The sequence below is a fragment of the Gavialis gangeticus genome, unplaced genomic scaffold, assembly GCF_001723915.1.
Source record: "Gavialis gangeticus isolate Ggan-Ray unplaced genomic scaffold, GavGan_comp1, whole genome shotgun sequence".
Classification (NCBI taxonomy): Eukaryota; Metazoa; Chordata; order Crocodylia; family Gavialidae; genus Gavialis; species Gavialis gangeticus.
The window spans coordinates 9,987,123-10,000,520 of NW_017729014.1; the positions used below are offsets into that span (position 1 = coordinate 9,987,123).

General features: G+C 50.5%; 1 protein-coding gene across 1 annotated transcript in view; it reads right to left on the minus strand.

Moving 5' to 3' along the window:
• Window positions 1-6,676: 6,676 nt before the first annotated feature.
• MIIP (migration and invasion inhibitory protein) overlaps window positions 6,677-13,398 on the minus strand; it is a 12,023-nt gene continuing 5,301 nt past the window's right edge. The window contains exons 2-9 of the mRNA XM_019511713.1: window positions 12,603-13,094; window positions 11,984-12,086; window positions 11,333-11,444; window positions 10,700-10,764; window positions 10,147-10,276; window positions 9,645-9,741; window positions 8,289-8,397; window positions 6,677-7,984 (exon numbers count right to left, since the gene is read on the minus strand). Coding sequence (XP_019367258.1) covers window positions 7,953-7,984; window positions 8,289-8,397; window positions 9,645-9,741; window positions 10,147-10,276; window positions 10,700-10,764; window positions 11,333-11,444; window positions 11,984-12,086; window positions 12,603-13,049 — 1,095 coding nt within the window. The 5' untranslated portion in view covers window positions 13,050-13,094 and the 3' untranslated portion in view covers window positions 6,677-7,952. The remainder of the gene's footprint in view (window positions 7,985-8,288; window positions 8,398-9,644; window positions 9,742-10,146; window positions 10,277-10,699; window positions 10,765-11,332; window positions 11,445-11,983; window positions 12,087-12,602; window positions 13,095-13,398) is intronic.

The window sequence follows — 13,398 nt, forward strand, 5'->3', positions numbered from 1 at the left end:
GGAAAGGCAGCCCAGCTAGGGAAAAACAAGGATTCTCTTTTGGCTTATGTGCCACCAACCTTAACTAAGCTCCAACTGCAAAGCCTATATAACCCAAGGCCAGGAAGAGAAAGTGAAATTTGCAGAGGAGGCAGGCATAGAAAAGATTTTTTTATGTGTAAACTCAACACATTTGATACAGAGTCACCACCACAAAGCTTTTCAGAATAGAAAACACCTACTGCTCACTGGTTAGGCTCAGGCTGGGAACACACACACTTGCTTAGCAGTGACTTGAAGGCATTGCTAGATAGATAATGCAAAGCCCCACACAATCATTCCTAATGCTAATCCACACACCACGCTCCAGAAAAGCAACATGCCCAGAGCAGATCAGTCACATCTGTCTGCCCTGTAAACCAATCCGGATGTGGAAGCAAATCAAAGGGCCAGGGCTTTAATGTGAATGTCAGCAAGGACACTTCTCTACTGCCTGAATGAAGTCAGCTGCAGCAGATGGCAAAGAACAGGTGGATAGGAGCCATAGGGTTCAAAGAAAGAAAATCTCTTTTTGAGGCTGGGGCTATTGATAATACAGGGAAAATCCTCACATGCACTCAAGCAACCCAAGATCACAAAAAAAGGAGAAGATTCAGTGGTAGGGAGCACAGGAGCAGAGTTAGAGAAAGCAATGACCAAGAAATTTTGAAAACCCTCTGCTGCTGAGGGCAGGTGCAGGGGAGAGAGCCCAGAGCCCTAATCCATGGAAGCCAGTGCTGCTTTAGTCAAGCGAGGCAGGGGAGCAGGACCGGACATCTGGGGACCAGACCAGGACTGAAATTGCAAAATAGCTGCCAAAGCCTTCAGCAAACTGCATCACATTCAGTAGTTGCAAGTTGGTGCTTGGTCCAGTACTTTTCAAAATCTTTGTTAAGAATTTGGATGTGGGGGTGAAGAGCTCACTGGCCAAGTTCGTGGATGACACCAAATTATGGGGGAGTGTGATCATGCTTGAAGATAGGCTACGGTTATAGGTGGACCTAGACAGGCTAGCAAGTTGAGCGGATTGGAATCTGATGAAGCTCAACGGCGAGAAATGTAAAGTGCTCCACCTGGGGACGAGCAACCCCCACCACACCTACAGGCTAGGCAGCACCAAACTGACTAGTACCACAAATGAAAGGGACCTGGGAGTAATAATAGATCACAGTGTGAATATGAGCTGGCAGTGCAATGCTGTAGCCAGTAGGGCAAATAATACTCTGGCATGCATCAATCGATGCATCTCCAGCAAAACCAAGGAGGTGATTCTTCTGCTCAACTCAGCACTGGCGAGACCGCAGCTGGAGTACCGCGTCCAGTAGTGGGCACCACACTTTACCAAGGGCATGGACAAGCTTGAGAGACTCCAAAGAAAAGCCACCTGTATGATCAGAGTCTTACACGGCAAGCCATACGAGGAAAGGCTGAGGGATCTGGGACTCTTCAGCCTGAGGAAAAGAAGGCTGAGAGGGGACCTGCTAGCAGCTTACTGCTACACTAGGGGAGTACATCAAGGGCTCGGTGAGCAACTGTTCACCAGGGCACCTGGGGGGAAAACTAGGAGTCATGGCCACAAACTCCTGGAAGATTGACTCAGGCTCAATATTAGAAAAAACTCTCTCACAGTCAGGGTGTCTAGACTGTGGAATAAGGTCCCTCCAGAGGTGGTGCAATCGCCTACCCTGGAAATCTTCAAGAGAAGACTGGACAGTCACCTTGCTGGGCTCACCTGGCCCCCAGTTGTCTTTCCTGCTTGGTGCAGGGGGCCGGACCCGATGATCTTGTAAGGTCCCTTCTGGCCTTACAGTCAATGAAAAAAAGTGCAAACCAGCATGGTGCTGCAGAGGTCAATGGAGCTATGCCCATTTATAACAACTTGATTTGGCCAGTTACTGCAAATCATTGCCAGTAAGCCAGAAGAGTTGTCATCTAGTTATCGCACTTCATTACATGGGATTATCACTGCCATTACATAGCTGTGAACTGAGTCACTGGAGCTGGAGTGACTCCAGAATTACAGAATTAATGTGAGGTCAGAGCCTGGGCCAGTGCTGAATATGTAAGCACTTTTTTGTACTTGGAAAAGAGAGTGCAGGGGGACGAGGCACAGGGGATGGCTGGGCCCAGTCCACTCCACAAGAGGGAGGAGATAGCTCCCAGCCCTGGCAGTCTGTGCTACGTGAGCAGCAGAGAGAGAGGAACCTCCCATGGCCTAGGGCCCGGCGGTCCCTGTTTTGGCCCCAACCTAGTGAAGAAAGAAGAATCTGGGGTCCTGCCCTGCTGGTCAGAGAGAGGGAAGAGCATCGGGCTTGGGTGGAGATCTAAGGGAGAAAATGCCTCAGGAGGAAAATGCTGGGGGCTGCCCAGTAGGGCTGTGCGAAGCTTCAGGTGGTGATTTGATTTGGAGGAGATTCGGCCTGATTTGGTGGCAGAGCCCTCCATGCAGCATGGGGCAGCAAGGATCGCCCCCCACCCGGCTGTACCAGCTGAGTTGGGGCTTTTTCTTTTTTAAACAAGTGCCAGGAGCTAGGTGCGGGGGGGAGCCATTGACAGGGCTGGGAGAGCAGGTGGGGATGGACCTGGTGTAGCTGATTTGGAGATTCGAATCTCTGAATCAGATTCAAATCACCAAACTGAATTACTGTCCTCCGAATCGTCCGAATCTGAAGCAAATACTAGCCACTTCACACAAGCCTACTGCCCAGCACTTGGACTTGGTTGCAACCCTGATCCCAGAGAGCCAAAAAATACTGGGAACAGGCTGCATCTCTGCTTTGGTGCCACTGGAGGCTGAGGGCAGGACAAGACTGATCAAGATCCAGGCAGGCAGTGCCAAACTCAGGCCTGGTCTACAGAGGAGCAACTCCACTGACTTACACCAGACCTGAACCTGGCATGACCACGATGCTGGCAGGGAAAGTACCCTGACCAAGGCAATATAATTAAAATGGCACTGCATTGTGGAGGGTTGCACCCTTGTCTGCTTGTTGACAGGACTCCCTACGAGAGCCTCATAGTTAGCTTCCCACTGGCCAGCGTCCAGTGGGAGCATCGTGGCTACACCTTGACTTTATGGAAACGGAAGACTCCTCCTTAGCTTGCTCCTGCGGCCATACGGCTGACGGCAAGTGAAACCTGGGGGCATCCAAATCCAAAGCCTCCAGGCTTGGCTCTGCACATAGGCTGCCTGCCAAAGAATTTGGAAGCATCTGAAGCCCCAGAGCCGGGCCACATACAGTTCTTGAATGACTCGTGGATTTGGAATTGATTTGGCTGATTTGACTTGGAACATGACAAATATTCCTTAACGCCCCCCGCCCCCCCAAAAAACAAACAAGCCCCTTGCCCAGACCAAACCAACAACACAAAACCCCACCAGACCTGAACTGGATCTGCAGGTTCTCCTTCAAGCGTGGCAGCCACACGAGGAGGCAGAAGGAAAAGTGACTATGCCAGAGATGGCTGTGATCATCATGTTTTTATTGACATCCAGCTGATTTTGTTGCCCCCCCCGCTGTCCTTTCCTCACTCAATCAACAGTCAAACATCCAGATTCTCTCCTTGGATTTGAGCTATTGTTCCAGGTGCCACATTTCCCTTTTACTCCACCTCCATGCAGCAGTGGCTGACAGCCCTTTTCCCAATCCATCAGTCTTTGTCATGTTTCAGACCTGCTGGTGCAGAACAGACACTAGAAAGTTTTGCACTAACCCCTCCAGGCCCTTACTCCTCACCAATATCATCCACCACAGGGAGACTGTCGTAGGATTTGAAGTCAGGGGTGCCCAGAGGTGGGGAGTCGGTATTGCTGAACCCCGAGACTGAGAGATGCTCCAATTGGGGCAGGAAGTCGGATATCCTGGGGCCACTGGGGCACTCCTCTGGCTTGCACATGCTGCAGTCTCGCAAGGAGCAGGGCTTCTCCTGCCAGAACTCACTGGCCTTTGGTTTCACTGTGATGTTTTCAGCCCAAACCACAAAGTACCGGATTCGCGCCTGTTTGTACTGCTCACACATACAGACCCAGGGCTGCCAGCTGTTCCAGTGGAAGAGCTGATACCCTGCGGAGAGTCAAATGAAGAAGGCAGCAGTGATGACAGGCTATGGAAGAGGGAGACTTTCAGGAGGCAGCAGCACACTACACTTGGCTGGTGTCTGCTGGAATCAATGGCAAAGCTCTTGCTGACTTCAATGAGGACAAGACCAAGCTTTTGCTCAGATCAGCAATCATCCCTAACTCAGAGCCAGGCGAGGGAATCAAAAGCCACCTGGCAACACACAAGTTAGCAAATTGGTTCTGGCATGCTGACTGCTACTGCTTGCACTAAAAGCCAATGAGATGGGAAAGGAAGGAACATGCCCATTGAAATCTTTGGAGGATTGCTTCTGTCCCCAAAATGGGCAGCAAACCCTTCTTCGACACTTTCCCAGTCTGTGCCATCCCACATCCGGAGCAATGTCACCTTTATCGGTGTAAGGAAAATTCACTCTCCAAGCCACTCAGCCTTTTGGCCTGTCTGCAGAGGCAGCCAACACAAAGCTCCAGCTTGGTGGTCTCAGTGAGATGATCGCTCACCTTGTGCAATCTGGTCTGAGACCCAGGAATCACTTCCTGCAGGTCACCCAGTAACCATTGATAGCAATATCTTTTAGTCATAGCCAACATGGGAAAAGTTCAAGCCAGAGATTTAGATGCCAGGTCTTCAAAGTCAGTTATTAATCAATGAGCCATCCAGGCCACCAGTAGATTAACTACCATATTTACTCAAATCTAAGACGATTCTCCCAAATAATTAGATTCTCTCCATGGAAAACGTAAAAAATTGTTTAAAAATTTCTGTGGCTAGACTCTAATTATTGGAGGGTGGTCTTTAGTTCATCCCTCCCACCACTGCAGGGGCAGACAATGAGGGGGCAGGTGGTGTGAGGTCATGCAGCTTGTCTCCTGCTTGTGCCTGTCCTCCTGCCAACTCTGCCCCCTCCCAGCCTCTGCTCCATGCAGGCAGGATCCATCCCAGTTCTATCCGGGGGCACTGAGCATGAGCCCTAGCCCAACCCCTGTAGCAGCCCTGTGGGCTGTGCACCACTGCCATGGGACTGGGCTGGGGCTGTGCTCAAGGCCCCAGGCTGCAGAGTGCATGGAGGCTGCGGCACAGAGTAAAGGTAAGGAGGGAGCAGACTGTGTAGGGCTGAGAGATGGGGAGAGGCTACAGGGGGGATAGGTCATGGTGCTGGGTGGGGGCAGGCAGCTGCTGCAGCTATTGCCCCAACCGTGGATAGGGGCTGGAGTCCAACCACAGCAGCCACCTGCCTCCCCAATGTCCTTGTATGCGATTCCAAGACAGGGGTGGAGAGAAACAGAGGAAAATAACTAGTCTTAGAATCAAGTATGTACAGTAGATGCTAAAGAGAGAACCAACTATCTTCTGCTTGGGTTTGGCCAAAATCATAAACTCTTTTGGGGAAGGGACCCAATTTTGGTTCTAGGTCTGCACAACACCTAAGAAGAGCTCCTACTCCCTGTCTGGGGCTCCTAGACAATGCACATGAACAGCAATTACCTACAGTCCGCCGTACACTGGCACCCCTAGCGCTCCCCAGCAGACAAAGCTCTGAGCTCAGAAAGAGCAGCATGATCAGAATCCTGCTCGTTACCGGGTGGGAATGGGACAAAGGCTTCGGTTGCACCACCAAATCCTCGATGCCCATAGCCCACCTGGAATGGATGGACTCTTAATAGGGGATGTTTACTTGTTCCCATAGCAACTGCTCCAGAGACAATTTAACAGCTCTTATTCCATGGAACACACGCAACTTTGGGTGCCAACTGGTTTTCATTCACAGATGTCAAGATCATCGGGCCCAAGCCCCACTGCACTTGAACAGGAAACTCAAGCAAGACCTAGCTGTTTTCAGACCTGGGAAGAGGCTGAGTGTGAACTGGAAGTTAGATTCCCCTTCCATGGCTTCCAGTAAAGAATGCCCCTCATTTTCTGCAGCTTACTCACTGGCTGACGCATAGCAGGAGACACTTCAAGAGAACTGTACCCCGGGGAAGTTTTGATCTCCCAGGGTTTGTGTGTACAGAAAGACAGTCTAATGCAGAGGAATGTGTCCAGTCCTGAGAGCCAGGACCCCTGGGCCAAAATGCTGCTTCCATCATTGATTCGCTGCATGGCCTCCAATAAGGCACTTAACTTTCCAGTGCTCCAGATGGTCAGGTGTAAACAGGGATAGCCTATGTGGCTGGGGCAGGATGGTTTACAGAGCATGCATTATTCCAAGGGGGAACTGTGAAGAGGTTTATGGCTTGAAGGCCCAGGGGTGACACTAGTGATGGTAGAAAAGCTGTCTGGAGTCCTGCCTTGTTAAACTGCCATGACAAAATGTTATTGCTGCCTTTTGGTATTACTTTGACTAATTCTCTCTCTCTCTCCCCCGCCCCTCATATTTGAATTTTCTTGGCTTCAAAAAATGAGGAAAATTTTGCAAACTCCATAAGCTCCGCACCATAATTGCTGTTTTTTTTCCTGCAAGCCATTAAGTCAAGGAAATGAGACTGACCAGTTGCAGTCCTTTTCACTTTCCATTTTTCAGGTGGTAGCTCAGTGTAACCCTGTCCTAGCTTCCAGCACTAGAAGAAAGTTTAAATTTCTAACCCCCATCAAAAAATCCTTTGACTTCTTATTAAAATACTTCCATTTATAATCTTGTAAAATTAAACTTTTAATTGATTAAGCTTTGTTTTAAAAAGTTAAGTTGTACAAGTGCCTAAAGAAGTTCAGTAACAATGATAGACAAGGGGCCAAATTTATACCTGGTATAAGCCCAAAGATATCTTGAGTCCAAGGTTTCTGAATCCACCTATTAACCAAGAAGGTTGGTCTACATTACTGAACCCCCAGAAGAGGGATCCATTGTCCAGGCTTTAGGCAAGAAAATATAAAACTACCACTCTTATTTTCAGAAAGGAGAATAAATCTTGCCATCTAATACACCTCACACAAGCTTCAACGTCTTCAATCTGATGCAATTAAAAACCCCCACCCTAAACAAACAACAACCGTGAGTCACTTGTCAACATACCATCCTTCCAGCTTTATAAACCAGAGGCAAACACAACTTTAAGACACTGCCAATCATCTTGTGGCTGAATGAAACATAAAAGGTGGGTTTCTGCTCATTTCAGGTCCAGATTAAATATGGCCCATCACCATTCTCCATGCAAAGATAATGGAGCAAAAGAAAACTGGATTTTTTTTTATTTCGTCAGGTTAGTTATTTCATGCAACGAGGTTTCAAAATCCCCGAAAGCAGGAACTTCGCTGTATAGCTCCCGTTGTGCTGTACAGGCCAAAGTCCAACTCCTTGTCCTAGAGTGCAAAGAGTCTGTATTAAATTCTTGATTGGCTTTTAAGAGGTGAGGGGAAAACTCTTGGTACGTGCCTATTTTAGCACACCCTATGGCTGATCTAATATGGGAACAGGACCAGTCATCTTGTTTTCTTAACCTTAACAGATGTCTCGAGTGAAGGAATGACTGTGACTGATCTCATACACTCATTCCATACCACTGCATGGGGAAGCGCACACATGCAGTCTTTCAGGAGCTTTAAGCCAGACAAACTTGAGACAATTCTTGCCATAACTGTGGCTCTCAATTCCACTGCATACATTTTGTGAGTGCCTGTGCCAGTGATGGACACTCGAAATCCTCTTCTCTAAAGATTCCTTTGTAGGCAAACCCAATCCTTTCCACCTCTTCTCATTACCCTGTATCCCAAGACTAATTGGGTCAGCAGCTTACACGATCGAGACTAGTATTTTAATTAGAAACTGTGCTGTAGAGTGGTTTGTCTTGATCCCTCTGCTGAGAAGCACTATTAAATCTGAAAAAGGCTGAGCGGGACAGATGCAGAAGATGGTGTGTCTTAGTTCCTCCTGACACTCTGGATGCCAAGTTCTAGAATCGAAAGAGAACTGATTAATTAAACAAAGTGAAAGAAACACTCCCCATCTTTCAAAGAGCCTTTTCATAGGCTGGTGGATCAGTGCTCTCCCAGTGCCACTGACCATTTTACTTTCACACTGCACTGCCGTAATCCAGCATGGTTTCTCTGAAGGGTGTAGGGTTCACTCAAACCCCAATGCTTCCCCGATTCATGCTTAGTATGCAGGAAAGAAGAAAACAGCACCTAATGTGCTCTCGGCCTCTTGCTCAGCAGTTAAATAATTCTCTTCTACACAGGTTTGTAGCTAGTCCTTACCAGATGGGAATGGGTCAGTGGGCTTCTCTTCCAGTGAAGTCCGCAGGTCCAAACTGCTCATTGTGGGGCTGCCAAAGGAGATGACATTTTCCCAGCCAACGAGGCAGTGCTGAGGGGAGAGAAGGGAGTCCTGGGTGAGAGCCCACTTTGTGCACCACAACCTGGTCTTTCCAAACACCACCTTCCCCAACAGGTGGTGGGGAGAGGCAGGAAGCTTGTACTTATTCATTTTAGGAACCTTACATGGCTGAAGAGAGAACGATGAGAAGATCTCCAAGGCCTCAAGGCCTGTGGCCAAACTTGCCATCACACTCCATGAGGCCAAACTATCCTCTTGCTCAGCCCTGAGCCCCCTTTGCTGGTTTCCAGCCATCCCCAAATCCATTTCTCTGCTTGCCTCCTGCCCTGGGTGAACATGGTGCCTCTCTGACCTCATCCCTATAGGCTCAGCTCGCTCAGGCTCCATTTTGGCTCCTGTCCGTCTCTTCATAGCAACTCTCCTGTACATTCAATCACACTACCTTGAGCATTGCTTGCTGGTTACAGCACTGCATGGGGACTTGGGAGGCAGGGCTTCTGATCCTAGCTCTGACACCGATTCACTGGGTGATCACGAGCAGTTCACTATACTACTGTGCCTCAATTTCCCCAGGCATAACTTGCCATAATACTCCCCCTCCCTCAGAGAGGAGGATGTGAAACACTACAAGACCCTCAGAGGCAAGCTACTGAAAGGGCAGGTGTCCATCCATCTGTCCCCTGGGATGCTCCAAATGGCTGAGTCATTCTATCCCTTTCAATATTACTTCAATATCTGCCTTCTTTGCTCTGCGGTAGCAGGCCATACTAAACCCGACTTGCCTGCCTGCCCCCATTTACTGCAACTGTGTATTTGGCCCTCACTGCATTTAATCCACAAAACGGACCCTTTGTGTCCTTAAAGCTTATTAGCTGCAGCTCAGGGAACCCCCTCTGTTCCACCTCACTTAGTCTTTGCCCTCTCTGCCTGCAGGAGGGTTGTCATACCATGCTCCATAGGTTCTTCCTTTTACTTCAGTGTAAAGCATTTGTAGACATTGGCTTCAAAAGCTACCTTGCATTCCAGCCAGGCCAAAGGAGCCAAGTGGGCATGGAAAGTTGGCTTTTCCTGCCTGTCATGGAGACAGGGGCTGAAGATCAAGCTTCCCAACAGGGTGGGGGCATTTGGCTCTGCAGTCTGTGGAGGTACTGGCAATAAAATGCCATACGATGCCAAGGCTCTTGGCATCTTCTGTCCCTTGTGTGCTGTTGACAACCTACCTGATAGTAGTAAAGCCACTAGAGCATAGTGGTCAAAGGGTAGGTGGAAGAGCTTACCGAGGGTAAAGCCAGGTTGTCTGCTGCCTCAAAGCTCTTCCTGCGGTGGATTTTGTACTTGTGGGCTGGCAGGAGGGTGGCCCTGGGAATGCTGACCCTGCAATCAACCAGAACCAGTTACAGCCTGTCCTCCACAGAAGAGATCTGAGCTGGGGGATGTGAACACCTTGTGATCTTCCTACCACCCTCAGAGGCTTTGAGCCTGACTCAGAGTCCACCAAAGTCAACAGGCTTTGATTAAGGTGTAGAGACTGCCATGGAAACCCAGACTGTGGCTGCAGATCAGCCCTGAGATCAGACTGCATTTGCCACTGCCTTCAGAGGGAGCGTGTCCAGCTCAGGATAAGCCTCATTGTGCCTCTGTTCCAAAAATCAAGTCCTCTCTCCCCACAGTGGAGCCACAAAAGAGGCACCTTAAAGGGGCCCCTCCCCCCAACTTTCCTCTCATTTTTCCTCCCTGGATATTTTCTAAAGATGTGTGTTGCAGCCCACCTGTACACACCTGATGTAGGCAGGTTCCTCCAGGGTCTCTGGGGGCCGTTGGGCTCTTGGGGTCTTACATATGGGGCAGGCAGATGCCGAGTCCACAGGGACAGGAAAGAGGTGCTTGTTCAGCCGGTAGCAGTAGACACCTGCCATGCAGAGAAGGGAACTTGGCTGCATGTGCAGCTTCCTGTGTGTTCTCAAACCCACCACCTGTCCACTGAGACCAACCCACCTGGGCTCCCAAAGCACCTCTTATATGATAACGTCGCCCTTCCAACTACTTTCCCCAGTGCACTATAAATTAAATGCGCTTCCTCAATTTCAGACACCACAAGGCAGGTCAGTTATGGGGAACTTTGGGGACATGGAGAGATTCTGTCTGAAGGCAAATGAATAAAGGACCCAAGTCTCTCAGGAGTGAAAAGCTGCAGCTGCAGAGTAAATGTTGTGGTTAGGCTGTGAACTCTTCCTCTGCCTTGTCTAAGAGGCCTGGGGCTCCCCCAGGAAGACAGCTGAGCCCACAGCTGCCCGTTCATACACACAGGGTGAGGAGATGAATCTCAGCTTACACTGATGGGAAGTGGGAACCAAATCTGCGTCTTGTTCAGGAGCCAAGTAATCCAGGGACTCTGGCCTAAAGGAGCAAAGAATCAGTCAAGAGCAGTGGGTCCCAGAGAGCTGGGATTGCAATAGCACTGGGAGGCACTGTGTGGTTTAGTCCTCACTTCAAACAGACATGGGAGAATTCGGTATGGATTTAGTGAACAATTTATTTACTTTGCATGCAAACCAAGAAACAAGAGCTTTTCTCAAAACAAACATCCAGCTGTGGGCAGAGGAATTTGTTTGCTGATAAGGACTTCTGTGGAACACCTCTGAAGTCTATTGCAATCACTTCCAGACATCCCAGCTTTCTGGGCTATGCAAATAAAGTGCTATATTGGTCCCTGTTCACAATACCTCGAGAGAGGGAGTCTGCACTCCACAATCTGCAGATGGGTTGGATAAAGCCACAAGACTTCCAACCAACAGCACCTAATGGGGTTGTCTTTTAAGCCCACCAGGGTTTCATCTGCTCTCTCTCTCAGGGATGTATGGATCAATACCTCCCACCTCCCAGCCAGCCACCCTGTCTCCTGCTCCAGAGAGGAGGTACCAGACCCTCTCTCCATTGTTCACTGCCACCCTATTCCCAGACTTACTCGAGGCATTGCTCATAGACACATGCTTCCTTGTTCACCAGCCGGAACTCCTTGAGCTCAGCAAAGTACTGCTCAGACTTCTCCGACACTGAAGAATCTGTCTCCAGCAGCCCTGGAAAACCAAGGAGAGAAGAACAATTCACAGTTGGACCAGATAGGGGCAGACAGGTGATCAAATAAACCTCATGCAAAGTGGACAAAGAAGCAGGCCCTGAGTGCCCAAAAAGGAAGGTGATCCAGGTGGCACAGTGCCTTGCCTTGCCTTGCCACTGACGGAGGACAGCCAGAGACTTCATCTGAGACAGCAAGCCCAGAAATTACCCAGCTTCCTAATTTGGTTCATCCATCATTTGCAGGTTTTTGCCTATTGTGGCTTCGCTGCACCCTGCCAGCAGCCACATGGACTCTATGCCAGGCTCTGCACTGCCCTTCTAGAAAAGCAGCTGGCTGGGTCAGCTACAATGCTGAGATTAGCTGCCAGCCCCCAGATTTTGGCAGTGCTGGGGCCAGTATGTGCATCACCAGAGCTTTCTCTGCCCCTGCCCCAAAGCCACTGCACTAATTGCACTCTAAGCCTGCATTTCTCCATAGGTGATAAAGAGCCCAGTCAGGCTGACAATAACACAGGTGTGCCATGGGTGTTGTACTCACCTGCAATCCAGTCATAGCCCAGAAGAGGCCGCACTGACCAGCTCTCTGCAGGGATAGTGTATTCCTCAAGGGTGTCCTGAAAAGTCACGTGCCCTGCTTCCTTCTGGGTGGAAAAAAATATGAAGCTCACCACAGACCTCTAATATTGTGCTTCTCTGACCTGGGGTGTTTGAGCCTTATTTACCAGCTGTATAAATGGGGCAGCTGTGGTCCAATGGCAAGAGCTGAGAGATCCAAGCTCCACTGACTTATTCACGTGCTGCTCTGTGCCTCAGTTTCTCCACGTGTAAGATGGAGGCAGCAGTTACGTGACTTGCCTGAGGCTACATAGCAAGTTAATGTCAGAGGTGCCCTTAGAATGCAAAGGCTCCCGACCCGGCTGTCCTGACTGTCACTGCTCAAGGAAGAGCTAGCTGACTGCGCTGCCACGCATCTGACCAGGGGGATGGTAGCCAGGAGGCCTGCAATGGGACAGGGGAAAGTGTGGAGAGGTCACAGCCCGGGCCTGAGACTCCTTGGTTGGTTCTGCACCTGCCTGTTGAACTACAGGCAGCCAGTCCTGCACTCTACCTCTCCCCAAGTCTGTGCTGCTCAACTCAACAGGCGGCTCAGGTTTTACCTTGGCCTCTCTACACTGAGGCATCAGCAGGATGGACTTAGGGCGCCTGGGCTCCCTAACAAGCACGGGATGCTTGCCATTCTCCTCCGCTTGTGCCTGGTTCAGCACCGGCTCCAGCTTGGTCCCCACCCTGCCTTTCTCTTGAGGGCTGCGCAGGGTGACAAACTGCTCGCTGCCCTCTCTGCGTCCCGGAAGCAGGGCCTCTCCGTCTGGGCTTCTGCTGTCTCGAGCTCCTCTGGAGGCACCCCTGGCACATCTGGTGACAGCAGCTGCTGGTGTGGAACTTCTTTCTGCCCCGAGTGAGCCCCCCTCCAATTCTGCCGCTTTCTGGGTGCTTGTCCTGTGCCGCGACGCCCCTCTGCCCTCCCTGCCCCGCTCGGTGGGCTTCACGGGTGAGCAGAGCGCCGCCCGTGCTCTGCTAGGGCTGGGTTCCACCAACACCAGCATCCTGGGGTCAGACGTACCCTCCGTCACCGGGCCTTGGTTTTCTTTCTGTAACGAGCATGGAGACCCAGCTACGGCAGGGCACCAGAGACCCTGGCCCGCTCTGCAAAAATGGCCGTGCCAGAGGGACTCGACCTCTCCTACCCTTTCTGCTCACCCCCTGCCAGCGCCACGCGCTAGGCATCCCTGGAGGAATTCAGGGACGGAAAGGGAAATACCAAGTGGGCGGCCAAGGCAGCAGGGCGCTACCTCCAGCCTCTCTCCTCACGCAGATGGAGGAGGAGGACGTTGCTGCGACGCAGGCCGCGAAGTGGTGCCCCCCCCCCCCCCCCCTTAAGGGGGGGCTGGAAAG